This window comes from Mirounga angustirostris, unplaced genomic scaffold (assembly GCF_029215605.1).
Source record: "Mirounga angustirostris isolate CCGP_5_RB_7025 unplaced genomic scaffold, mMirAng1.0.hap1 SCAF_5, whole genome shotgun sequence".
NCBI lineage: Eukaryota > Metazoa > Chordata > Mammalia > Carnivora > Phocidae > Mirounga > Mirounga angustirostris.
In genome coordinates, this window is record NW_026991713.1 from 77,080,468 (window position 1) to 77,107,137 (window position 26,670).

At 38.1% G+C, this 26,670-nt stretch overlaps 1 protein-coding gene across 3 annotated transcripts in view; it reads right to left on the bottom strand.

The window, feature by feature from the left end:
• Positions 1 to 3,111: 3,111 nt before the first annotated feature.
• The window catches only part of FAR2 (fatty acyl-CoA reductase 2), a 144,555-nt gene continuing 120,996 nt past the window's right edge, over positions 3,112 to 26,670 (bottom strand). For all 3 annotated transcript variants that reach the window (XM_064591457.1, XM_064591459.1, XM_064591458.1), the window contains 8 exons: positions 25,565 to 25,742; positions 24,224 to 24,268; positions 14,973 to 15,091; positions 14,042 to 14,109; positions 11,753 to 11,924; positions 7,319 to 7,448; positions 4,196 to 4,323; positions 3,112 to 3,274 (listed from right to left, as the gene is read on the bottom strand). In XM_064591457.1, coding sequence (XP_064447527.1) covers positions 3,112 to 3,274; positions 4,196 to 4,323; positions 7,319 to 7,448; positions 11,753 to 11,924; positions 14,042 to 14,109; positions 14,973 to 15,091; positions 24,224 to 24,268; positions 25,565 to 25,742 — 1,003 coding nt within the window. The remainder of the gene's footprint in view (positions 3,275 to 4,195; positions 4,324 to 7,318; positions 7,449 to 11,752; positions 11,925 to 14,041; positions 14,110 to 14,972; positions 15,092 to 24,223; positions 24,269 to 25,564; positions 25,743 to 26,670) is intronic.

The following is a 26,670-nucleotide window of genomic DNA, read 5'->3' on the forward strand; positions in this document are numbered from 1 at the left end:
AATTTCAGCAACAACTGATACTACTGTAATACTTTAGAATCTTTCCTGTTTTCAAGCAGTTACGCAAATCAACTTGGTGATTTCTTGTATTAGACTTACCTTTAATTTCTTTAAAGTAGGATTGATACAAGTTGCCCAACCTCACATCTCCCCACCTATTTATAGTTCCAGGTTGGAATCAGTATATCAAATAAAGTAGGGACACACCAATGTTTTTTATCTGTGTACCAGAATAGGGGTTTCTAGCTGTTAAAACTCGATTAAGTGTCCTTTGCCATAACTATCTCCACTTCAGGTCACTGCTGTCTCTCAAGCCAATTACATCTTAAAACCAACTAGTTTTATTTCGTTAAATTAAAAAATATATATTTACAAAGTAATGTAAGCAGTGAGCATTTTTCCATACCTCTCTGTGGGCACATGGGACAACCATTACTTTTTACTACAGACAGTTGTTCATGTTCCCAGAATATAATTATTAAATTTGCAGTTCTAGAAAAATAACCCTGTGGAAATTCACATGTGATGCCTGTGAACTTTGAAAATTACTGATGTTTGGAAACTTCAGGCTGACCTACTTTGTTATGTGCATTGTAAGATAGCACACTATTTGGGTATTAGTCCCTTCTCAGATCAGTTTATCTACCCTGAGATTCTAAATCAGCTGTTTGAATGAGATGTTAACTGGAGGTGATGGTGTTGGGGGTTAGTATAAAATTAGTTATCTAAGAAATGTTTTTTCTGAGTTGTATGCACATCTGCCTCAACTTTTTCTAGTATTAATTGCTTTAGGTGGTGACTGTTTTTAACTGAAATATTACTGTATCAGGTATGTTGTGGGTAAAGAATATAGGGATTACCAAAACTTCTTTTTAAACATAGATACCTTTTCTTTGTACTTACCGTCCATCCTCTTTTTCCCCAAAACAGAAGGTTCTTCTCATTACATTGTAATTGTATGTATTAGGCATTCAATTAAGTGGTCTTGATATAAAATAATTAGGGATTTTTCTTTCATAACGATACCTATTTTTATTGCTTAATCATCACAGAACTTTGTGTCATTTCTTTAATACCACAGATAAAACATGCTTTAAATGTAACCCTATTAATGGTATCAGAAAACATTTAAGCATTATGTATCTATGTGTTAAAATTTATACTCATCTGGTAGTTTCTTTGGAAAATTCTATCTTTTTTTCTCTGGGGAGGGAGGAGATCTGTAGTAGTTAGCAGTTAAAGATACAACACTAGAAGAGGAAAACATTTTTTTTAATTCAAACTTTCATTTAATCAAAAGTCAAAATGAATACTTGATCAGTGGAATTTATGGAATTGGTGAATAATCAAAAGATAGTAAATTTTTAGAATAATTATGTTTTATCCAGTCTCATTGAATTATAACTTGATTTCATTTTTATCATATCTATAGTTTGTATCTTAATCCGTGTAACTCAGAAGTATCATATAGACATCTCAAACTAAAGATCACCAAGTGCTTTGCTTCAGAGCTGGTTTTTCTGCCCTGGAAAGAAGTTCCCAGACCTTAGATGAGATTGGAAAAGATACTGCCCAGAAGAGCTCCCCCCAGATGCCCTTTATGGTGTTCAGAAAAATCTCAAGTAATACCGGACGAGAAGCTGCCCTCAAGCCTTGTGCACTGCAACTACATGCGCAGCTTTCTGAGTATTACTAATTATTCCAGAAAGTGAGCATACTTATAACTGCCTTCCTTACCAGGTTATGCTTGTGTAATTTTCTAGTAGGTGTGATTATTTTTAGTTACTTAGGTCCCAAATACTATATTTGAATAATATTCCATGTTTTTAACATGAAATGCTGCAATCCAACGTACACTGATCTCTCAAATGCGAGGAAAGTCAGGATAACAGTTATATTATTAATATAGGGATTTGAGAATAAATACAGTTTTTACCCATTAATTCATTGGTATTATACATAAAATATTTTTAAATAAACAACACCTATTCTCTTAACTGACAGTCATTTAGTGAAGTCTATCCTTTTCAGCTGTACATTGTACAGTTAACATTGTGCAAGTGGAATGATCAAGATACTAGCAAGTCCTGGTGATCACAGAAGGGTAATCTTCACCACATTGCAGAAAAAGACTAAATATTTACATTTATATTTAAAATTTTGTTTTCCTCACTGGCAAAGATCAGGGGACTGTTTTTTTTTTTTTTTTTTTTTTAAGATTCTAACCTAGTACCTTCCTCCCATTAGTCACTCTCACCCTGAGGCCTGAGCAAAATAAGCTTAAATAGAAGGGGTTTGGTGACTTCAGTGAACAAAAAGGAAACTCTTGGGAGAAGGTTATCAGGAAAATGGGTGATTCAAAACATTTAGAAATAATAGTTGTCAGTTTCAAATTATGAGAACTAATTTTACTTATAAGCATAAACAGTCCCAATGCAACTATGTACGTTTGAGCCCTCATTCTGTACATAATTATTTATATCTCATTTTTTTTTTTTTTAGATTTCAGAAGTGGGTGTAGTTGAGGGAAGTGCTAAATGTGAACCCACTTTTCCAATTCCCGCAGCCTTCAATCAAGTCTTCATGGTATAACACAAAAAGGAAGCTGAGATTTCAGTAGAGAATTATTTCTTTTACAGTATTTCTGAGGATGAGAAGATCATTCTTCCTCAACTTAATCTTGATTTTAAACCTTTATACTGGGTACCTCAGAATGAATCCAAGGTTAGAACTGCCTTTTAGCATATTTCAGCTTCTATCATGTGTTCTTCCATGTACATGGAGTCAAAATTAGTCCTCTCAAGAGAAAAAAACCTAAATATGGACAGATAAATGTACTTCGGTGTTTTATATTCAAGGGCACAGAATGGAGTGTTAGGAAGCAATCTGGAAATAATTTTTCCTAAGATATGTATGATTATAGGCTAGGATATGCTTTCCTTCTCTCACTGAAATAAAAATATATAGGTAAGAAACATGAAGACATGACAACACATTTGACACGTAATGAGCTTGGGCATATTCTTTGTTACTTCCTAATCTTGAGAACCACAGTTTGCTGTTTTAGAGGTATCCAAAAGGTTCCAGATAAAAGGAGCTTGCCCAGTGTTCTTAGACCTTAAGCGTGCTGGATGCCCTAAAGTAGGAGAGGAATTTATAACAGAAGCTCACAATGAAGAACCAGACATTCCGAGCCATCTGAGATCTTGCAATGAGAAGGCGCCAGGCGATGAGGAGGAGGGCAGTATTAAAGAGGTAGTGAATATTTCGGAGCCTGGGGAACAGACATATAGAATCAAAGTTAAAACAGCACCAAAGACCCAACTGTATTATCTGAAGCCTAAGTGTGTTGTTTCCTGGTTGTGACCAGCAAATTGTTAGGTGCTCACAGGTATGTGGCATGACCTTATGACCTTTTGATTTTTACAGTTCTTATTTCCACAACATGCCTTCTGAATAATCAGATTTCCATAGTATTCCCCTGACTAGTTTCTCTTTCCCATACCTCTCCCTACTTTAACCTATCTTACAAACATGACTAACAATCTTTCTTAAACATACTTTGATCATATTACCATACCACAAATCTTCACTGGTTCTTGCTCAGTAGAAGGTAAGTTCTAAAGTTCTCAGTCTGCTATTCAATGTTCCTCTCTGTTTGCAATTTACTTTTCCAAGCTTATAATCTGTGCATTAAAAACCCTTTGCTTCTAACAGAATTATATCAGACTGTTCTGGTTCTTTGTCCCATATGGAATAATGACTGAAAGAAATTTAAGGCAGTTTAAAGACTTGAAGAATGGTTGATTTGCCCATGTTAAAGAGCACAGTCAGGTTTCCTGCTTGTTAGGTATTCTTTATTAGAAGAAACAGAGAAACTTGGGTTCAAATCTGGTGCCTCTACTTCCCACGTCTTACCATGGACAAGTTACTAACCTTTTTTGAGTCTAAATAGTTTTTGGATTAAAAAAAGAAAAAATGGGATAACTAAATAATACCTCCCTCCTAGGGGTGTGGTGAAATCTAGGTGAAACAGTGTATTACAAGAAGAGAGTATACAAGGAAGGACCTGTAAGGTAGTAAATGCTCGAAAAATGTTAATTCCTCCCTTCACCCGCTCAAATTTCATGTCTGGTATAAAATCAGATACATGTGATAAATGCTTAATAAATATTAACTGACTGATTATTCTTACCTTTTCAAATGTTGTTTTGCTTCTGGGATCCCAGCCATATCCTCTTTCAATAAGTACTTCTTAACTCCTAAAACATAATTTTCAATGTATTCCAACCAGTTCAACTGGCGCACATCAAAGTTGAATACCTGAAAGGCAAGAAGAGATTATGAATTGCCAGATTTTCATTGCTGGAGACAGTCACCTTGTCCTTTTGATGAAGTTTCTTTTACATAAATGAGTGACATTTGGTTTGAGAGACTTGGACCCCTCCAAAGGAGATTATTTGAGCTGTTACTTCAAAGGCATTGACAATATGGGTTGCCATTTACACAGAAATATTTAAACATAGATCAAGCACAAATATTTGACTTTTGGGAAGTCTTGTGAGGGGAAACTTAAAGGAACTGGCATTAGTCTGGTAAAAGCTACTTTCATTTCAAGCAAATGGGGATTAATTATTTTTAAAAGTGATGGAATAACTTTGGTTAGGGACCAAAACAAATTGTGCTTCTTTTCCATTCTTAAATTTTGTGGTGTTTCCTTGGCCTACCATCCTTTACTACTTCATTGTGCAGATTAAGGTAAACTGGATAAGCAAAGCCTTAAGGAAAAGTTTAACAGAATTTATATTCTGTATTTGCTTTAGAGATGTTATCTACTATGTGTGCTGTTTTGATGCCCTTCAAAAGCATTTAGAGTTAAGTGGTAAGAGTTAGTGCTTCTCTTGGAACACTAGTGCATTTCCTCCTCTTGGACATAGAATGCCATGAAACTATATTTTCCCTTTCACTTTGCCACCAGAAAGCTCAAAAACAAATTTCCTGCTTAACTGCAGTGACTAGATAGGATCTCGTAGACTACACATGGATGGACATTCTATTTTTCTTATCTTTGACTTTACATTTTAACATTTTCCCTAGTTTTTTTTTTTTTTTTTAAAGATTTTATTTATTTATTTGACAGAGACACAGAGAGAGAGGGAACACAAGCAGGGGGAGTGGGAGAGAGAGAAGCAGGCTTCCCGCACAGCAGGGAGCCCGATGCGGGGCTCGATCCCAGGACCCTGTGATCATGACCTGAGCCAAAGGCAGACGCTTAACGACTGAGCCACCCAGGCGCCCCAACATTTTCCCTAGTTTGACATTTTATTTCTCTTGTTCTTTTATTATATGTGTTTATTGCAAGTTAAATCTTTGTGAAATTATATGGAGTGTTAACAAAGCAGATGAGATTGAGTTCCAGAGAGCTTCATAGACTTGTCCAACAGCTGAAATGCTTTCCAAAAGTAATTAATCACTTTGGATATGTTTGTTTTCTATAGTAGTACTAAATATTACTTATTCATCTATGTAAGAGGCTTTTATTTTTATACTATTTCACATTTCTAAGTTAGATTTCAGTGAGGCCCTAGTTTGGAATCCTCATTACATAGGGCGAATCAAACTCAATTCTAAGCCAGAGTTTGGCAATTATACCAAATTATTCAGGACTATTACCTTTGTTAAGATATTTTGAAAGCGTATGTTAAATCCATAGCAGATTTAATTTTTTTTTTCACAAAATTTTTGGTTATTTTAGGTTAAAATAGTAAAATGTCAAAAAATGAAACTCTAAGCTATTACCTTTTGAATTATTTAGATGGATAAATTCCTTGGAGAGAATGCAATAAAAATAAGTGTACATGAGATTTGAAGCTAATTTTAAAAATAATTTACAATAGCTAGAGCTTTTTTTTTTAATAAGCTAGTTTGATCACTACACATTTTAAACAAGTGCTTAGAATAATTTTGGCTATACAAGGTATGTAAACATTTCTGAAAATAGCTCTATTTCATGTCAGGTTTAGAGATGCTCAGCAATTATTTCTAAATCTCTAAATCTCACTTGGTGTACTTAATATATTTAATACAACACTTAACAGTGTTTGACTTTGCAAGTGACCCTTAGGTCCCATGACCCTAAGTAATTTTAGGGCTTTATAGTTTTTGGATTTGAATCCTGCTCTGTGAGGCTGGAGTGTAGGAGTAAATCCCTTAACTGGCAAGTGAGGCAAACTATGGCCTTCTAACGTTTCCTTCTCAGTTTGACTTGGTCTCTTCTATATGCTGCCAAGTACTAGATAAATCAAGAAATGCTTTATTCTTTAAAATAAAAAATAGTAGATAATGTCAATCAAGAGAGTGAAAACTTTGAAGTTTAGTTGAAAACTAAGGATATGCTTGGGGAACACCTGACTCCTCAAGAAGAAAAAAGCTAGGAACATGTACAAAGTATGAAAGATTTCTTTCTTTCTTTCTTTTTTTTTTAAGATTTTATTTATTTGACAGAGTGAAAGAGCACAAGCAGGGGGAGCAGCACAGGGAGAGGAAGAAGCTGGCCCCCTTCCGAGCAGGGAGCCTGATGCGGGACTCGATCCCAGGACCCTGGGATCATGACCTGAGCCGAAGGCAGATGCTTAACCATCTGAGCCACCCAGGCGCCCAGTATGAAAGATTTCTATATTTGTGAATTTCAGAATATGCAAAGATTTCAGGACCTAATGTCTGCAACTGCCCAGAAGCTAATGTAAAGAAATAAATGGCACTGATGCTCAGCAATTAAAAGTGAAGGCCTGTCTTGAGAAAAGTCTGAATTGTTGAAGACAGGTCATTAGAGGGAGAGGGAAGCTGTCTGTGCTGTCAGTGTGCTAGAGGGTGGGAGGGAGGTCTTGGTGGGATGCACATGTGAGGAGGGGTTAGCTTTGGAGATGCAGAATGATTTTGATTTAACAAGAAGAGTGGATGTGTTTATGAATGGTAAAATTAATGATTTTTTCATTGAAGTCCTATGTTGTGGGGTTAGGGAAAATATAGAGGTTTGTTGAAAACAGCCACCAAGGGCAAACAGGGATTGAAGCAAAGTATGTGAAATGTGACTGCAGGATAGCAGTGAGGATCTAATCAAAGTCAAGAACTCAGGTCTCTTACATTAACTTATGTCCTGCAATTGTGTCAATAGCATGGACAGATTTTCTTAGGGGCCCCCCCCCAAAAAAGATTATGTATATAACTAAAACTTCCTTTATTCATCAGCTTTCCAGGTCAAATAATTCTAAATTCCAAATGAGCAGATTTTCCTGTTGGTTGTCAGCGCTCTACTTACTCTCTGATCTTCAGGACTCAGCTCAGACATCAGCATTTCCGTATTGTACGTGCTCCATTCCCAACTCCGGTTGACAAAATACTCCAGCATGGAAACGGTTTTTAAAAGCCGATTCATGACCTTTGTCATCCTGGGGTAAAGATCAGGTAGGAACAAATATCAGCACACTACTGATGGCTGATTTCCCTGTTACTCTATAGGATGTGTGACAAATTACTTTCGAGAAAATATAAAAAATTTCACTCTTCTCTTTCCCCCATTTCCTCATTAAAACACGTATTCTTTTTTCTCTTTCCACATTAACTGTTGAATGAAGGAATGGGATGAATCTAAAGGAGTTTGTTCTATTAATCATTTTATTTATTTATTTTTAAGATTTTTTTTTTTTAATTTATTTGAGACAGAGAGAATGAGAGAGAGCACATGAGAGGGGGGAGGGTCAGAGGCAGAAGCAGGCTCCCTGCCGAGCAGGGAGCCTGATGCGGGACTCAATCCAGGGACTCCAGGATCATGACCTGAGTCGAAGGCAGTCGCTTAACCAACTGAGCCACCCAGGCACCCCTCTATTAATCATTTTAAAACCACCAAACTCCTCCTCTTCCTCTTTACTACCTTAAGAGTAGCAAACATTTAAAAAAACCCAGCCTGATACCAGAAAAGAACTTACTAGGTGATAACCCAGTTTCTGGCACCGTGCTGATACTTTAAAAAATTATCTCAGCTAGTTCTCATAGCATCTGTTAGGTAGGTATGTATCTACATTTTTTTTTTTTTAAGATTTTATTTGAGAGAGAGAGAAAGAGAGAGCAAGCACATGAGAGGGGGGAGGGTCAGAGGGAGAAGCAGACTCCCTGCCGAGCAGGGAGCCCGATGCGGGACTTGATCCAGGGACTCCAGGATCATAACCTGAGCCGAAGGCAGTCGCTTAACCAACTGAGCCACCCAGGCACCTGGTATGTATCTACATTTTATGAACAGGCAAAGTGAGCTTAAGATAGATTAAGTGTCCATGATAATATAAGCATCAGAAGGAAAATTCCAACCCAGTTTTGACCAACCTGAAAAAGCCTCTGCTTTTGTAATCTCACCACTCTGTGTCCTGTTACTTCCCATGGCTGGCATATTCCCATCCTGGGATCAGGACATGGACCATCTCCACTGTGTGAACTTTCCAACTTTAAAGCAATTTATGGAAAACTTTCATAGTTGCTCTTATTTGATCCTCACAGGTAGTAAAGACCTATATTCTTTATCTTCATCTTACAGAAGGATTAACAGGTTCAAGGTCACACAGCTAATGCATCAACCTAGATCTGGCTACAAATCACTTTGGCCTGTAGAACATTTGGCCTTTAGAACATTTATCTCAGGCCAGTTTTAGCAGTAGCGATTACTGCAGTTGACCCAGTAATGACTTGTGATGCTCTTTTGGGAATTTGGTCTTATTTCTGGTCAAATCCTAACGCCCATATACCTAATGACTTAAGAAGGACTGCCCTCGTTGTATCATGGGAAATTCTTAGGCAGAAGGTAGACTCGTTATTCCCTGATACAAGCATCATAAAAGGGTTCCGTTTGGCTATTATCATCTTACATTTTTGCTATCTACTGAATATTTATCCTTTCCAAATTCATAGATTTAAACCTATTTTCACCAATGTGATAGTATTTGGAGAAGACTTTGGGAGGTGATTAGTGCCCTTTATAAAAGAGACCCCAGAAATCTCTCCTGGCCTTTCCACATGTGAGGACACAGAGAGATGGCTGTCTAGGAGCCAGAAAGCAGGCCCTCAGCAGATGCTGAATCTACCAGCACCGTGGTCTTAGACTGCCCAGTCTCAAATCAACTTCCGTTGTTTATAACCAACCCAGTCAATGAGATTGTTATAGCAGCCCAAATGGACGACAATCTTTATCCCTCCTACAACTCTGATGTCACTGATGTGATTTCAAGAAATTTAATTTTTAAAAAATAATCATTGTAGAATGATATACTACATACAGGAATATATCAGCATAATAGTATTTTTTCTTAGAATACATTTATTACTTTCAGATACAGAAGTTGTTAACACATAAAATGTAAAACCCATAAAGGAAAAGAGTGATTCATTTTTTTCACATAAAAATCTAAAACTTCTTCAGTAATGACAGTGATTATTATATTCTATGCTGTCTTACATAAAGCCTTATAAAATAGGTATGATTACTGCCCCTTTTTACTGGTGAGGCAGTTAGGTATTAGAGACAGTAATTTAGGGCTCATATAGCCCTTGACTTGGTAAAGCCATGATTCAAATGTGTAAGTCAGACTCTAAACTCCATCTCTTAAGAAAACCTACATTGTAGGTAGTCCCCTTGTATTAGAAAAAGCTTCATAATCAAAGCTATGAGATAAGAAATTGACTTGGAGAAAATACATTAAATATATATTTATTCACACAAGTATGAGTTTCTGTAAGTTAATAAGGTCAACCCAATAGAAAAATAGGTGAGAAGCAGAGGCAGACAACTCACAGAGGAGAAACCTTGAATGTCCAATGAACAAATGAAAGCCCAGCCCCTCCAGCAATCAGGGAAATGCAAATCAAAGTAACAAAGAGATGACCTTCATTGCCATTAGTTTGACAATTCAAAAGATTGATTTCGTTTTGCCAAGTATTGATGAGGGTAATTAAAAACGCATTTTTACCCTGCCATGCTGATGTGGTAGTGCAAAATGATAGAGCTTTCCTTTAGGGCAACCTAGCGGCAGTTGCAAAATCCAGATAGCCTCCAATCCAGCAGTCACACTCCTCAGCATCCTCCCCAGACCCAGTGGTATGTTCCAAAAAAAAAAATGCAGGTGCACTGATATTCATTACCCCATTGTAATAGGAAAAAACTAGGCAGAATGACTTAGATTTTCAAGGAAAATTAGTGAAAAAATTTGGAAAATACGTAAGCTTGATTTACACACACGCACACACATACCTCAAAGCAAAACTATGTTTATATATGTCTATATATGGTTGTAAATGCATAGATTACACACAGACATACCTGGGAAGGGAAAGAGTCTAAAAGAATTCTAACATTTTCTGCCATAAAGATGATTCTTAAAATTCTTATAGAAACCTAGCCATTTCCCACAAATACTACAATTTAATTTCTCAAAATTCATAAAGATTTTTATTGGCTCCCTTCCACCTTTTTTCTTTTCTACTTACAGAACTTTGCTCTTTATCCAGGTCTTCCAACCCTGATAAATTTTAAAGTTTTCAGCATTTCTGCCTATAATGTTTGTTTTCCTTCTTTTCCCATCTTTATTTAATAAGCCCCATACAAATATTTTCCCCATAGCCACAGCATCTCCTTTTCACCTTGCTCAAGAAGAACCTGATTACTGAGTTATGAGCTCTAAATAAGTTCTCTGCAAATTTGGATAAATGCAACATTGCCTAAGTTTTAGCCATTTGCACTGCTAATAAATGCCGAGAGAGACTTCTTCATATAAAGAGACTAGCATAGAAGGCAATGCTATTCATGCTTCCAATGCTTGCTTGCAGGGATTGCCTTTGGTAATTATAATAATGATGACTCTTCAGACGCAACAGAAAATTCTTCAAGTGAGACAGAGAGAAAGGGATAGGTCCTATGTCACACAGCTAGATGGCAACAGAGCTGCCTCAGCATCAGCACATTTCATTCTACCTTGTTCCCCTTAATTTCTTTATTCACCTCTAGGTGGCAGTAACTCTAGCTCAGGTTTCTCCAGATCTTTCCTCTTTTCAACTTCTAGACTACTCTATATTCTTCCCTTAGCTTCTATTTCCTATTTGTAAAATTGGTGTAATGAGTACATCCTCTCTGGATTGTTGTGAGAATGAAAACGAGATCATCCTACATCATCCCGCGTGTGTGTGTGTGTGCGTTACCGTTTTTTTTTTTTTTTTAAAGATTTTTTATTTATTTATTAGAGAGAGAATGAGAGAGAGAGCATGAGAGGGAGGAGGGTCAGAGGAAGAAGCAGACTCCCTGCCGAGCAGGGAGCCCGATGCGGGACTCGATCCCGGGACTCCAGGATCATGACCTGAGCCGAAGGCAGTCACTTAACCAACTGAGCCACCCAGGCGCCCTGTGTTACCGTTTTTAAGATTACCTAACAGTTTAGAAAACCCCAGACTTACAGTCTCACTTGCTTTGCTTTTTGGGTGGATGATTACTTGCTGAATTCACCAAGCAAGTTTCTCAACATTTAACTTCATTATGACAGAGGATTTTTAAGGTAGGGGTCCCTTTGGGGATTCTCATTACTACTGCTTCAGTTGGCCCCAAATTTATGTAAGATTCAGTTGTCACCTTCAAGCCCCAGATGAAAAGAGGGCTAAGGACTTCGGGGGCCCTAATCTTCCATGCAACAACGCTCTTAAAGCAACTGACCCGGCTTCTCACCTGGGCTTCCTTCCTGTGAGCCGCAGATAGAAGTCGTAGATGATGGCAGGGGCCCGGTGGCTGACTGCATTCCAGTACTGGCTTGTGATGGTGTTGGTTGTGAAGTCTGCATTTGGCCTCCTAAAAGCTCTCTCAAATGGGACTTTTTCAAAGGTTGCCAAGACTTGGAATCCTGGGGAAAAAAATAGAGTACAAGTCTGGGAGCATATAAGCCCACTGTAGAGGAGGGCATTTGCAATGGGTCAAAATGATAAAGACCAGTGATTGGCTGTGTAGAGTCAAGAATCAATCTCTGAGAACAATATTAAGATATTTATGCCAGGCAAGAGGTCACCTACAAAATCAAATAACGAGAATGGGTTCTGAATTGGGTCCTTTTCCTGAAACCTTTATCTAAAACAACTTCTTGGGGAAATAGTTTCAGTCAATACAGTGAAGTATTGTTCAGAAAAACTTAAAATCCATCATTTGGTTCCCAGGTTATCTAGTCTATTCTGAAAGCCTCAAGACAGAGCCTGAGAGCCTTATTTCCTAGGTTGGATCATTAGTTGTAGAACCATCAGTAAAGTTTCTTCATATTTACTTAAACCTTTATAAAGGGCTACTTAAAGGTTCATAAAGGTTTAAGTGAAAAAGAGAATATTAAGGCAGGATTCCCTTGTGTTGGTTCACTTTAGATACCGGTCTTTTACTTCTTTGGTATTTCTGCTTCTCTGGGACTATCCCAGACTCCATTGTCCATCCATTCTTGTCTCCAGATTTTTTCCACAATACTTTTAATATTATTATGTAAATTATGTAGATAAAACCTAGATAAAAGTTTAGAAACTTTTAATGTACATTTGTAAAATAATTCTTTTCAAATGATATTAATTCCAATTCAATGTTCATTTTATCTATGTAAAATTTTCAAAGAATATACCTAAGTTCATTATTCAATTATGATGAAGATATCAGTTATTATGGTAATATGATTGTTGTCCTCTTTAAAGTATATTACTTGGAAATCTATATAAAATCTATACAGAAGAGATTCTCAAGAAACATCTGACCTAGGAATCTCTTTTTCCTCCCAGAGGGATTCATATTCACTTTTAAGAATCACTACTGGAATGGGTACTGCACAGAGGCCAGAGACCTGTCTTTTACTTCTGTTTGAGGTACGAGCCCTCCATATGAATTTGAATAGATCTTTTACTCTCTTGGGGCCTCATATATAAAATAAAGCAAGGCCACTAGATTATTTTTAAGATTACTTTCAACTATGACATTGTATAATTTGATAAACAGATAATAGGTTTTGGCGTGGAAGAAGAATTTTGAATTTCAGAAATGGAATTTACATGTAGCATCTTTTTATTTAAGAGCTTAACATATCATCTTTGCTTCTATTAATGCTTGTTTTTTAATCCTGTTACTGAGGTAGAGGAGATTTATTTTTATTTCCAAATGTTTTCAGAATTATTTAGATATATGATCTAAATAACTGGATATATGATCTAAAGAACTTTGATGGCAGTAATTTCATTTTTATTGAAGTAACAACTTTACAAATAGAATAGCATAGCAGAGTGCTCTGAAATGGAAATCAGATTCTAACAAATTAAGTACATGTGATTTTTTTTAATATCTAGTACCTAAATAAAACTAGATGATCTCAAAGTTTCAGATATTTGCAGAAAACCAACTCCTAAATTGACAAAGGAGTACAAGATTGGTTAGCTAATTTTCAGTTACATGCAGGATTAATTACTTCCATTCAACAAGATATTTTCGAGGTTACACTTATGGCTCACTGTATAAATCGATGAAGAGTATCACTGACTCAATAACAAAAGGTAGCATTATTGAACTCTTCTAAATCTACTTGGTTATTGATGATCTCACAGTTGCAGTGATGTAGCCAGGGGACAAGGGACGTGTGTGTGTGTGAGCAGCCCCTGCCTCAGCACGAGGAGCATTTCCTCACTGACGTTACTTATAACTGCTGACTTTTACTTGGTTTTATCTATTTTTAAAATCTTTATAGCCAGTGGACCCCTTATTGCTTACAATCATGCACATTATTCCCACTAACCCCCTTTCTTTGATGCTCCACAGCACATTCTAGTTAACTCTTACACATTCATTATTACTAATTATTTTATCTTTTACTTATTTTTTGTCTTTTTCTCCCATTAGACTCTAAGCTCCAGGACACATTTTGTCACATTTTCCCCCTGTGGTAGACACTAAAACTGTGCGGGCAGATGCTAATAGTTATGTAGTTACATCTCTACAGGCGCTTACCCATTTTTCTCCAATTACAAGGATTGAGGTTACCAGATGTACAGTGGTAGATTAATGTTGACTTAGGTCTGGAAAATGAAATAAAAATTAAATAAATACAACAAAATGGAGGACAAATGAAAGATAGGGAAAAACAACATGTAGGCAAGGATGTTTCAATAATTCCTATAACTAGGTCAACACTCCATCTTCTGTTCCTTCTTTGGGTAAAAATGCAAAATGGAAGAACACGAGGAAAGTGTTTGTGCATGTGCATATGAAAGAGGGCTCAAATAAGTTGATGTATTTAGGGAGCAAATGGAGGTACCATGACAATGAGAAAGTAGATCATATTGTTAACTTCTAGACATATTTATTGGGCAAAATATAGGCTATGTTTTCTTCTAAGTCCAGTTCAGCCCTGCTGGATTGAATCGAAAACAACTAAATGGCTGACTTTAAATAAGAAAAATTTAATTCTGTTTGCCATTTACAAACAGAGTCAAATATACAAACAACTTTTTTTTTTTTTGTACTAGGAAATAGAGCCCCCCCCCCCCCCCCAATGGAGATCTGAACTTTTGGCATATATCAGGAAATGAGCAGCTGTATAAAATATAAAAGATGCCCTTATTTCACCCACTTTTATCTCCTTTGCCTTAAAAAAGGGAGCTGTATTTTAGATTACTGAATAGAAAGAAAAGCTTTTTTGGGTTAGAATTTTAAGGTTAAATGATTTAGAGTTTGTTACTTTATACAAAATACGAAGCAGTATTTATAAAATACCTCCATGCATACGTGATGGCATATTTGGAACTTTGTAAAATATTGAGACCGATTCTCTCTGATATTTGGGGTCTTCTACAATCAAATGTGTATATTTTGAAGCTAAGCCTAACATATTCACCCTCCTCCTCATCAAATCTTTGAAAGCTGGCTTCCACATGCGCACCTGTGAACAGCTGTGTACCATCCCACAGCCAAGGTGAGATTGACGACTGTATCAACGGGAATTAAATCTGCCACAGCCATCGGAGTAGCTCTTATGGACCGAAGAAACCCTTTGCCAGCCTGTGAGGAAAAAGAGCATGAAACACTGAACCAAGTTTTAAGTAACAGCTGGGGCTAATACTAATGCTGCTCGAAATAATAGTTAACACTGACTCGCTGCTTACTAGGTTATTGGGCTAAGGCTGACTTCTCTCAGCCTATCCAACCCCCCAGCCAAGTCCATCTCAAATGACAGCATTTCCATAGAGGTCCTCGGGTTCTGTTAGGGAGTGGAGTTCCTCAAATTTGTGAGAAGTTAATATGTTTAGTTAATTAACAAACACCAAGAATAGTTTTTTACATTTAAAAATTAATTCATAAGATATCTTAAAAACTAAGGTTTCCCACATTTCCCATTAATATTAGTTTACCATTTTATTTATTTATTATTTATTTATTTATTTGAGATAGAAGAAGGAAGAACGAGCAGGAGGGAGAGGGAGAAGCAGGCTCCCCACTGAGCGGGGGGCCCAGACACGGGACTGGATCTCAGGACTCTGGGATCATGACCTGAGCCAAAGGCAGACACTTACTGAGCCACCCAGGTGTCCCTTAGTTTACCATTTCTTTTTTTTATTGTTATGTTAATCACCATATATTACATCATTAGTTTTTGATATAGTGTTCCATGATTCATTGTTTGTGCATGACACCCAGTGCTCCATGCAGAACGTTCCCTCTTTAATACCCATCACCAGGCTAACCCATCCTCCCACCCCCCTCCCCTCTAGAACCCTCAGTTTGTTTTTCAGAGTCCATAATCTCTCATGGTTCCTCTCCCCCTCCGATTTCCCCCCCCTTCATTTTACCCCTCCTGCTATCTTTTTTTTTTCTTAACATATATTGCATTATTTGTTTCAGAGGTACAGATCTGTGATTCAACAGTCTTGCACAATTCACAGCGCTCACCATAGCACATACCCTCCCCAGTGTCTATCACCCAGCCACCCCATCCCTCCCACCCCACCCCCCACTCCAGCAACCCTCAGTTTGTTTCCTGAGATTAAGAATTCCTCATATCAGTGAGGTCATATGATACATGTCTTTCTCTGATTGACTTATTTCGCTCAGCATAACACCCTCCAGTTCCATCCGCGTCGTTGCAAATGGCAAGATCTCATTCCTTTTGATGGCTGCATAATATTCCATTGTATATATATACCACATCTTCTTTATCCATTCATCTGTCGATGGACATCTTGGCTCCTTCCACAGTTTGGCTATTGTGGACATTGCTGCTATAAACATCAGGGTGCACGTACCCCTTCGGATCCCTATATTTGTATCTTTGGGGTAAATACCCAATAGTGCAATTGCTGGAGCGTATAGTAGCTCTATTTTCAACTTTTTGAGGAACCTCCATACTGTTTTCCAGAGTGGTTGCACCAGCTTGCATTCCCAACAACAGTGTAGGAGGGTTCCCCTTTCTCCGCATCCCTGCCAACATCTGTTGTTTCCTGACTTGTTAATTTTAGCCATTCTGACTGGTGTGAGGTGGTATCTCATTGAGGTTTTGATTTGGATTTCCCTGATGCCGAGCGATGTTGAGCACTTTTTCATGTGTCTGTTGGCCATTTGGATGTCTTCTTTGGGAAAATGTCTGTTCATGTCTTCTGCCTATTGATTGGATTATTCTTTGGGTGCTGAGTTTGATAAGTTCTTTATAGATTTTGGATACTAGCCTTTATCTGATATGTCATTTGCAAATATCTTCTCCCATTCTGTCGGTTGTCTTGGTTTTGTTGACTTTCTTTTGCTGTGCAAAAGCTTTTTATCTTGATAAACTCCCAATAGTTCATTTTTGTCCTTGCTTTCCTTGCCTTTGGCGATATTTCTAGGAAGAAGCTGCTGTGGCTGAGGTCGAAGAGATTGCTACCTGTGTTCTCCTTTAGGATTTTGATGGACTCCTGTCTCACATTTAGGTCTTTCAACCATTTAGGGTCTCTTTTTTTTTTTAAAGATTTTATTTATTTATTTGACAGAGAGACACAGCGAGAGAGGAAACACCAGCAGGGGGAGTGGGAGAGAGAGAAGCAGGCTTCCCGCGGAGCAGGGAGCCCAATGCGGGGCTCGATCCCAGGACCCTGGGATCATGACCCGAGCCGAAGGCAGACGCTTAACGACTGAGCCACCCAGGCGCCCCTAGGGTCTCTTTTTGTGTGTGGTGTAAGGAAATGGTCCAGTTTCATTCTTCTGCATGTGGCTGTCCAATTTTCCCAATACTATTTGTCGAAGAGACTTTTTCCATTAGACATTCTTTCCTGCTTTGTCGAAGATTAGTTGACCATAGGGTTGAGGGTCCATTTCTGGGCTCTCTACTCTGTTCCATTGATCTATGCATCTGTTTTTGTGCCAGTACCATATTGTCTTAATGATGACAGCTTTGTAATAGAGCTGGAAGTCCGGAATTGTGATGCCGCCAGCTTTGCTTTTCTTTTTCAATATTCCTCTGGCTATGCGGGGTCTTTTCTGGTTCCATACAATTTTTAGGATTATTTGTTCCATTTCTTTGAAAAAAGTGGATGGTATTTTGATGGGGATTGCATTGAATGTGTAGATTGCTCTAGGTAGCATTGACATCTTCACAATATTTGTTCTTCCAATCCATGAGCATGGAACGTTTTTCCATTTCTTTGTGTCTTCCTCAATTTCTTTCATGAGTATTTTATAGTTTTCTGAGTACAGATCCTTTGCCTCTTTGGTTAGATTTATTCCTAGGCATCTTATGGTTTTGGGTGCAATTGTAAATGCACTCCTTAATTTCTCTTTCTTCTGTCTTATTGTTGGTATATAGGAATTCCACTGATTTCTGTGCATTGATTTTATATCCTGCCACTTTACTGAATTCCTGTATGAGTTCTAGCAGTTTTGGGGTGGAGTCTTTTGGGTTTTCCACATAAAGTATCATATCATCTGCAAACAGTGAGAGTTTGACTTCTTTGCCGATTCGGATGCCTTTGATTTCTTTTTGTTGTCTGATTGCTGTGGCCAGGACTTCTAATACTATGTTGAATAGCAGTGGTGATAGTGGACATCCCTGCTGTGTTCCTGACCTTAGGGGGAAAGCTCTCAGTTTTTCCCCATTGAGAATGATATTCGCTGTGGGTTTTTCATAGATGCCTTTTATGATATTGAGGTATGTACCCTCTATGCCTATACTCTGAAGAGTTTTGATCAAGAAAGGATGCTGTACTTTGTCAAATGCTTTTTCTGCATCTATTGAGAGGATCATATGATTCTTGTTCTTTCTTTTGTTAATGTATTGTATCACATTGATTGATTTGCGGATGTTGAACCAACCTTGCAGCCCAGGGATAAATCCCACTTGGTTGTGGTGAATAATCCTTTTAATGTACTGTTGGATCCTATTGGCTAGTATTTTGGTGAGAATTTTTGCATCCATGTTCATCAAGGCTATTGGTCTGTAATTCTCCTTTTTGATGGGGTCTTTGTCTGGTTTGGGGATCAAGGTAATGCCTCATAAAATGAGTTTGGAAGTTTTCCTTCCATTTCTATTTTTTGGAACAGTTTCAGAAGAATAGGTATTAATTCTTCTTGAAATGTTTGGTAGAATTCCCCTGGGAAGCCATCTGGCCCTGGGCTTTGGTTTGTTGGGAGATTTTTGATGACTGCTTCAATTTCCTTAGTGGTTATAGGTCTGTTCAGGTTTTCTATTTCTTCCTGGTTCAGTTTTGGTAGTTGATACATCTCTAGGAATATATCCATTTCTTCCAGGTTATCTAATTTGCTGGCATAGAGTTGCTCACAATATGTTTTTATAATTGTTTGTATTTCTTTGGTGTTGGTTGTGATCTCTCATTCATGATTTTGTTGATTTGGGTCCTTTCTCTTTTCTTTTTGGTAAGTCTGGCCAAGGGTTTATCAATCTTGTCAATCCTTTCAAAGAACCAGCTCCTAGTTTCGTTGATCTGTTCTACTGTTCTTTTGGTTTCTATTTCATTGATTTCTGCTCTGATCTTTATTATTTCTCTTCTCCTGATGGGTTTACGCTTTATTTGCTGTTCTTTCTCCAGCTCCTTTAGATGTAGGGTTAGGTTGTGTATTTGAGACCTTCCTTGTTTCTTGAGAAAGTCTTGTATTGCTATATACTTTCCTCTTAGGACTGCCTTTGCTGCATCCCAAAGATTTTGAACAGTTGTGTTTTCATTTTCATTGGTTTCCATGAATTTTTTAAATTCCTCTTTAATTTCCTGGTTGACCCATTCATTCTTTAGTAGGATGCTCTTTAGCCTGCATGTATTTGAGTTCTTTCCACTTTCCTCTTGTGATTGAGTTCTAGTTTCAAAGCATTGTGGTCTGAAAATAGGCAGGGAATGATCCCAATCTTTTGGTACCGGTTGAGACCTGATTTATGACCTAGGATGTGATCTATTCTGGAGAATGTTCCATGGGCACTAGAGAAGAATGTGTATTCTGTTGCTCTGGGATGGAATGTTCTGAATATGTCTGTGAAGACCATTTGGTCCAGTGTGTCATTTAAAGTCTTTATTTCCTTGTTGATCTTCTGCTTAGATGATCTGTCCATTTCAGTGAGGGGGGTGTTAAAGTCCCCCAGTATTATTGTATTGTTGTCAATGTGTTTCTTTGCTTTTGTTATTAATTGCCTTATATAATTAGCTGCTCCCATGTTAGGAGCATAGATATTTACAGTTGTTAGATCTTCTTGTTGGATAGACCCTTTAAGTAGGATATAGTGTCCTTCCTCATCTCTTATTACAGTCTTTGGTTTAAAATTGAATTTGTCTGATATAAGGATTGCCATCCCAGCTTTCTTTTGGTGTCCATTAGCAAGGGAAATGGTTTTCCACCCCCTCACTTTCCTTCTGGGGGTGTCTTTGGGTCTAAAATGAGTCTCTTGCAGACAGCATATCAATGGGTCTTGTTTTTTAATCCAATCTGATAGTCTGTGTCTTTTGATTGGGGCATTTAGCCCATTTACATCCAAGGTAACTACTGAAAGATATGAATTTAGTGCCATTGTATTGCCTGTAAGGTGACTGTTACTGTATATTTTCTGTGTTCCTTTCTGGTCTATGTTGCTTTTAGGCTCTCTCTTTGCTTAGAGGACCCCTTTCAATATTTCTTGTAGGGCTGGTTTCGTGTTTGCAAATTCCTTTAGTTTTTGTTTTTCCTGGAAGCTTTTTATCTGTCCTTCTATTTTCAGTGACAGCCTAGCTGGATATAGTATTCTTGGCTGCATATTTTTCTCATTTAGTGCTCTGAATATATCATGCCAGTCCTTTCTGGCCTGCCAGGTCTCTGTGGATGGGTCTGTTGACAATCTAATATTTCTACCATTGTAGGTTACATATCTCTTCTCCCAAGCTGCTTTCAGGATTTTCTCTTTGTCTCTGAGACTCGTAAGTTTTACTATTAGATGTCGGGATGTTGACCTATTTTTATTGGTTTTGAGAGGGGATCTCTGTGCTTCCTGGATTTTGATGCCTGTTTCCTTCCCCAAATTAGGGAAGTTCTCTGCTATAATTTGCTCCAATATACCTTCTGCCCCTCTCTCTTTCTTCTTCTTCTGGGATCCCAATTATTCTAATGTTTCATCTTATGGTATTGCTTATCTCTCGAATTCTGCCCTTGTGATCCAGTAGTTGTTTAGCTCTCTTTTTCTCAGCGTCTTTATTTTCCATCATTTGGTCCTCTGTATCACTGATTCTCTCTTCTGCCTCATTTATCCTAGCAGTTAGTGTCCCCATTTTTGATTGCACCTTATTAATAGCCTTTTTGATTTCGACTTGGTTAGGTTTTAGTTCTTTTATTTCTCCAGAAAGGGTTTCTCTAATAACTTCCATGCTTTTTTCAAGCCCAGCTAGTATCTTTAAAGTGATGATTCTGAACTCTAGATCTGACATCATACTAATGTCCGTATTGAGTAGGTCCCTGGCAGTTGGTACTACCTCTTGTTCTTTTTGTTGAGGTGATTTTTTTCTGTCTTGTCATTTTGTCCAGAGGAGAATAATGAGTGAGCAAAATGCTAACAGGATAACAACATCCTCAGAAAATATACTCTAAACAAATCAGAAAAGACCTGAAGCTGGGGGAAAAGAAAGGGAAAGAAAGAAAAAAGAGAAATAAGAAAAAGAAAAAGATAAAAACAAACAAAAACAGAACAAAACAAAAAAACCCAGAATATGATCAAATATGATCAGGCTGGTGCATAGATCAGTGCCACACACTAGATTTTGGGTGTATTTTGGTCTGTTAGAAGAAAGTGCCTCCAAAATTTTAAAGAAGGAAAAACATTTATGTACAAAAATAAGGGTTGATATGATGAAGGGATGCAATATGACTGTAAAGATGAAAATTATAAAATTTTTATAAAAGGAATTAAGTTGTTTGAAAAAAGAAAGAGGAGTTTTTTTTTAAAAGATTTATTTATTTATTTGAGAGAGAGAGAATGAGAGAGAGCACATGAGGGAGGAGGGTCAGAGGGAGAAGCAGACTCCCTGCCGAGCAGGGAGCCCGATGCGGGACTTGATCCGAGGACTCCAGGATCATAACCTGAGCTGAAGGCAGTCGCTTAACCAACTGAGCCACCCAGGCGCCCGAAGAAAGAGGATTTAAAAAAAAGAGAGAATGTGACCAGGCAGGAGAGTAGAACAAAACCATACACTAGAGATTTAGAGTATATTTTGATCTGTTAGAAGAAACTATCTCAAAATTTTAAAGAGAGAACAACTTATATATATATATGCCAAAAATAAGGGTAACTACTATGAAGGGATTGAATGTGACTCTAAAAATGAAAAATAAAAATGTTTTTTAAAAAAGGGATTGATAAGATGTTGAAAAAAGGAAAAAAAATTAAAAAGAAATTAACTTTGAAAGACTAAAGAATCATGGGAAAAAAGCCATGATTTCTATGTGCAGTATTCCCCTAGTGCTGGAGTTCTGCCGTTCTCATTGATCGGTAAACTTGGTCTTGGCTGGCTGTTCTCGCTGATCTGGGGGAGGGGCCTGTTGCCGTGGTTCCCAAATGTCTTTGCCTGAGGTGGAATTGCCCCGCCCTTGCCGGTTAGGGCTAAGTAATCTGCTCGGGTTTGCTCTCAGGAGCTTTTGTTCCCTGCGAGCTTTCCGTACAGCTTTGGAGGCGGAGAGTGAAAATGGTGGCCTCCCAATCTCTGACCCGGAGAAGCTGAGAACTCAGGGCCCCACTCCTCAGTGAGCCCCCAGAGAGAAGCAGTCAATCACTCCTGTCTCCCCGGTCTCTGGCCGCACTTCATGCTCACCTGGCCTGTGACCGAGCATCTCCTTCTTTGGCACCTGACTCAGTGTGTAGTCTCCAAACCCAGCAGATCCCTGCGGTGCACTCCCACACCGCTCCTCCCGGGGGAGGAAGGGGAGTCTCCCCAGATCTGCCGCTTGTTGGGTCCCTGCTGGAGGAGCAGTGGCCCGACTGTGCCGCGGATCACGGTTTATGGCAACCCTGAGCTGAGAGCCCGCGCCTTGGCTCTGTCTCCCCCCTCCGATACCTGGGAGCTCTGCCACACTCAGGCACCCCCGGTCTTTCTGTGACCCCGAGGGTCCTGAGACCACAGTGTCCCACGAGGTTTCCTCGCCCCACTTAGCCACTGGAGCGACATCCCTCAGTGGAGCTGACTTCTAAAAGAACTACTCCTCCACCATCTTGCTCTGCTCCTAGTTTACCATTTCTTAAGTGAAGTCATTTTCTGCTAGTTCTCACTAATTTACAAATAGTAGACCCTAAAAGTTTAAGAAACATTTTTAAAATTAATAAAATTCTACCATTCCACAAACACTATTACTTGGGAAAAGGCCACCACTTTTTGTTAAGTATCTCCATTCACTTCAAAGATGTTATATAAATGTAAGAATTGGGAATTATTCACATTAATAAATAAGTCATGCCAACAAATAAGTTAATAGTCATGTTTACTGACTTTATGAAGTTATTGATACCCTTCATATTTCCAGCATTGGTTTGCAGTGGTTAGCACTTTCCTATGTTCCTAATTTGTATTTTATTGTGACTGATTCCCCTTCCTTTGTATGTAAGAAATCAGTTTGAAAAATTGTAGAAAAGCTGCATCCATGTGCAGCTTTGTAAATAATATAATAAAACTCACTCTAGGATCATCTTAAAATAATTATGTTCTAAGTTACCAAATGCTCACCCCAACTACGCTTTAAAGATGAAAGAATTGAAGGCAGGTAGAGAACAAAAAGAGGGGGGCTGCTAGAAAGAAATCGGAAAGAAGTTCATTGCCACTGTCTTTGACAAGTAGTCATAATTCACTCTTATGTTTGTATGTTAGTTCATGTGGGCCCTAGCTCTGAGAGGAACAGAAGCAGTCTGAAGCATGACATTTCTAATAAGATTTACACTCAGAGAGAGAACTGAATTCCTATTCATTGTCCTAAAGAGCAGAGAGGCAGTTCTGGTCCTATAATGCTTCCGCATGAACTATGAGCTGGGTCATGCCTCACCTCAGCTAGACCAGCCCTCACTGCAGTAAGACGCCCATAGATGGCTGCTAGAAGCCCTGCTGACATTTCTTCTTGTCTGGGAGAGGAGTATTGGTGAAAAATGTTTTCTGTATTCATTAATTTTTACATCCAAAAAATTTGTTCTAATTGGTGATTCTCTTTCTTGTATCTGTTGAGAACTAGTTATTGATGTATTTTTATTATACATAAGATTTCTATCCACACACATCAACTCTTGAATGTATTATAATCAAGAATTGAATAATCTTTGAGAATGTGATTTTTGTTGCATCTCCAATTTGCTATACTAATTCAAGCGATTAATAAATAGTGAAAAGGAGGAAACACTCCCATCTTGTGGTAATCAAAGGGAAATGCACACATGGTCCTTGATGCTCAGACTTTCCAAAAACAAAACTCCTAAATAGTAACTGATGATATCACAGTACCTCTGTTTTCCTGATAATAAAATCTACAAATAATAAAAGTAATTTCATCATGCCTCTATTTCCCACTCAGCAAAATTGAGATTAAGTGGCTTCAATAGTAGTTAATTACTAAAGTAACATTTATGGTTTGGGATCAATGAAGCTAAACCAACTACTAGGCATTTTGTTACCATTCCTCCACTACCTTTCAAGGACTTATTTCTACATTATTATACATACATACCGCAATAATGAGGCCACTAGGTCCATGTAAGTTATCAACCCAACCCTAAAAGAAAAAAAGATCTCTATTAGTTACACGTGTCAGAAAATTATAATACATCTGCAACATCTACAGTCTGATCTTTGTAAGTTTCAAACATGAGCACTGAGACCCCAGTCTAATCCAATATATCTAAGATCACAAACAAAGATCAGTGGCAAAGCACTAGATATTTCTGCACTTGTGCAAGAATGAAAATTCTGCCAGCATCTTTTTTTCCTGGGAGGAGTCATCGGGAGTTTCAGGTTGTTTTATGACATCTTAGAGGTTAAACGGAACCTTGTCTTAATATCATAACTTGCTAACCAATTCATTAACCATCACTTTTCTTCACTCGGGCCTGATTTTTACTCTCCAGGGGAACACTACATATCAAACATGATTTGTAGGAAGGATCCATTTCTTGAAAATTTGAAAAGTCATAGCATCCATATCCTATTTGTATTGGCTTGCTCAGAGATGTTCACAGGAAGAATATGTTCTGGAGCAGTTGGAGGAAAACGTCTTCTTGAGTTTGTCTACTAAGCCCTAAGCAAGTCAGTTGACCTTATTATGTCTGTTTATCTGTAAAAGTCAAAATGTATGTGTAAATAGGAGAGGAGGGAGAAAAGAGAAGATGGAGGGCTTAATATTCTACTAGGGACCAGGCACTACACTAAACACTCGTACACAGTCTCATTTGATCAGCTCTCCAAAGTGGGTCCAGTATTGGGCTAAAATAGCATTAGCCCAGTTTTACAGATGAGACTGCTCAAGAGGCTGCATTTTCAGTAAGCCCTAGAGCTAAATTTTTTTGGTCCTAAAGCTTCACAGAATTCCTTTAAAAAAGATGGTATAATTCAGTGTACTTTCAAAAGGATAGAGCAGTATACAGATGCAAAAAATTATTCCTAATCTGAGAACCTTCTGTTAACTTTGTGATTTTTATTTACCCTGATGGTTGTAATACTACCGATTTGGCCATCAAGAACATTCTGGTATATTTAAACTAAAAGTGGGGAAGTGAAGAACTAAAACTATCCCATGGGAATTTTCAGACAACGGTTAATGAGAAGCTAATTTAAGACCTCCACCCAACTCTAGGATAGGTAGTGTAACCTCCAGAGGAGCCTCATCCTGGATAAATCCTGAACCAAATGTGGAATTTTGTACTAATATAATGGGTTCGTATTTGGTATGCTGCACTCAGCTATACATTCTGAGAAGAGAGAGAGAGAGCGAAAAGGACCTCTTCGGAAAGTAACTGGGCAAGAAAGACGCTGGTTTGGAAGCAAAGCAAGGAATCCAGGCGAGTGGGCTTACCGGGAAAGGCTCCTGCCAGGTTGCTCCCACAATGGAGGGCCTTATGATGGCAATGTTTAGGTTCTCGCTCTCCTGCTGCACCACCATCTCTCCCAAGGCCTTGGTGTACGTGTAAATATTGGGCCGATCCCCGATCAGCTTGGGTGTGATCTCATCAATAATAGCATCATCTAACCACCTAAGGGTAGTCAGAGTCAAAAAGAATTCTAGTAACATATGTTAGACAATAGACAAAAAAAAAAAAAAAAAAAAAAAGAAAAACCCCAAAACACAACACAATCAAACAAGACCTTCCCTTTCTCACTTGAGTTCTGGAATCCAGAACAGTCACAAGATACCAAGGCTGAGTGGGCATCCATCCAAATCCTGCACACTGAATGAGCTCTTGGCTCAGCACAGCTACACCCAGTCTTATCACTTGAGTCCAGCTTCCTCCCACCTAGATTGATAAATTGAATAGCCATGCCATCTACTACTTTATTACACACGATCTCTAATTATCCTCAATATTTTCTCTCTAACTGGCTCACTAGTACACCCATGGGGACATTGGTGGGTGCCCGCCGTGCCCCTAGCATGCCACGTGCTTTGTTCATGGAGCTTAGAGGCTGTCACCCCATGTGCTTCGGGGGCGGCCCCACTCACCAGTGCTGTCCAATTCACACCTACTGTACCAATCTTGCAACCCTTAGCTTTTCACTTTTAAATTCCATTCTCTGCCTCAACAAATAAAAGCAACAACATTTGGCAGACTTACAATCTGTTTTAGCAAATCTATGAAATGCATTTTGGAGCTATATTTACAGTCTATGGTAATAGTTTGGTAATTATTTCCAGAGATTTCCCACAAATTCTGAAGTTCTCTAGTAGCTATTAATAGTCTGTCAAGAGTAGTGATTATAGTACTCTGAAGCAGCTTTAATAGTGATGGTTGAACACCTCTACTGACAAAAAGACATGTATCATGAGTGAGTTACCATGACATCCATCTAATCTCTTTTTTAAAGATGTCAGCACCCTTTTGATAATCCCAAAGTCTATCTGCACTTCTTGAAGAAAGCAATAAAATCATTGTCAAATATTTAATGTTTCTCTTAACTGGCAGA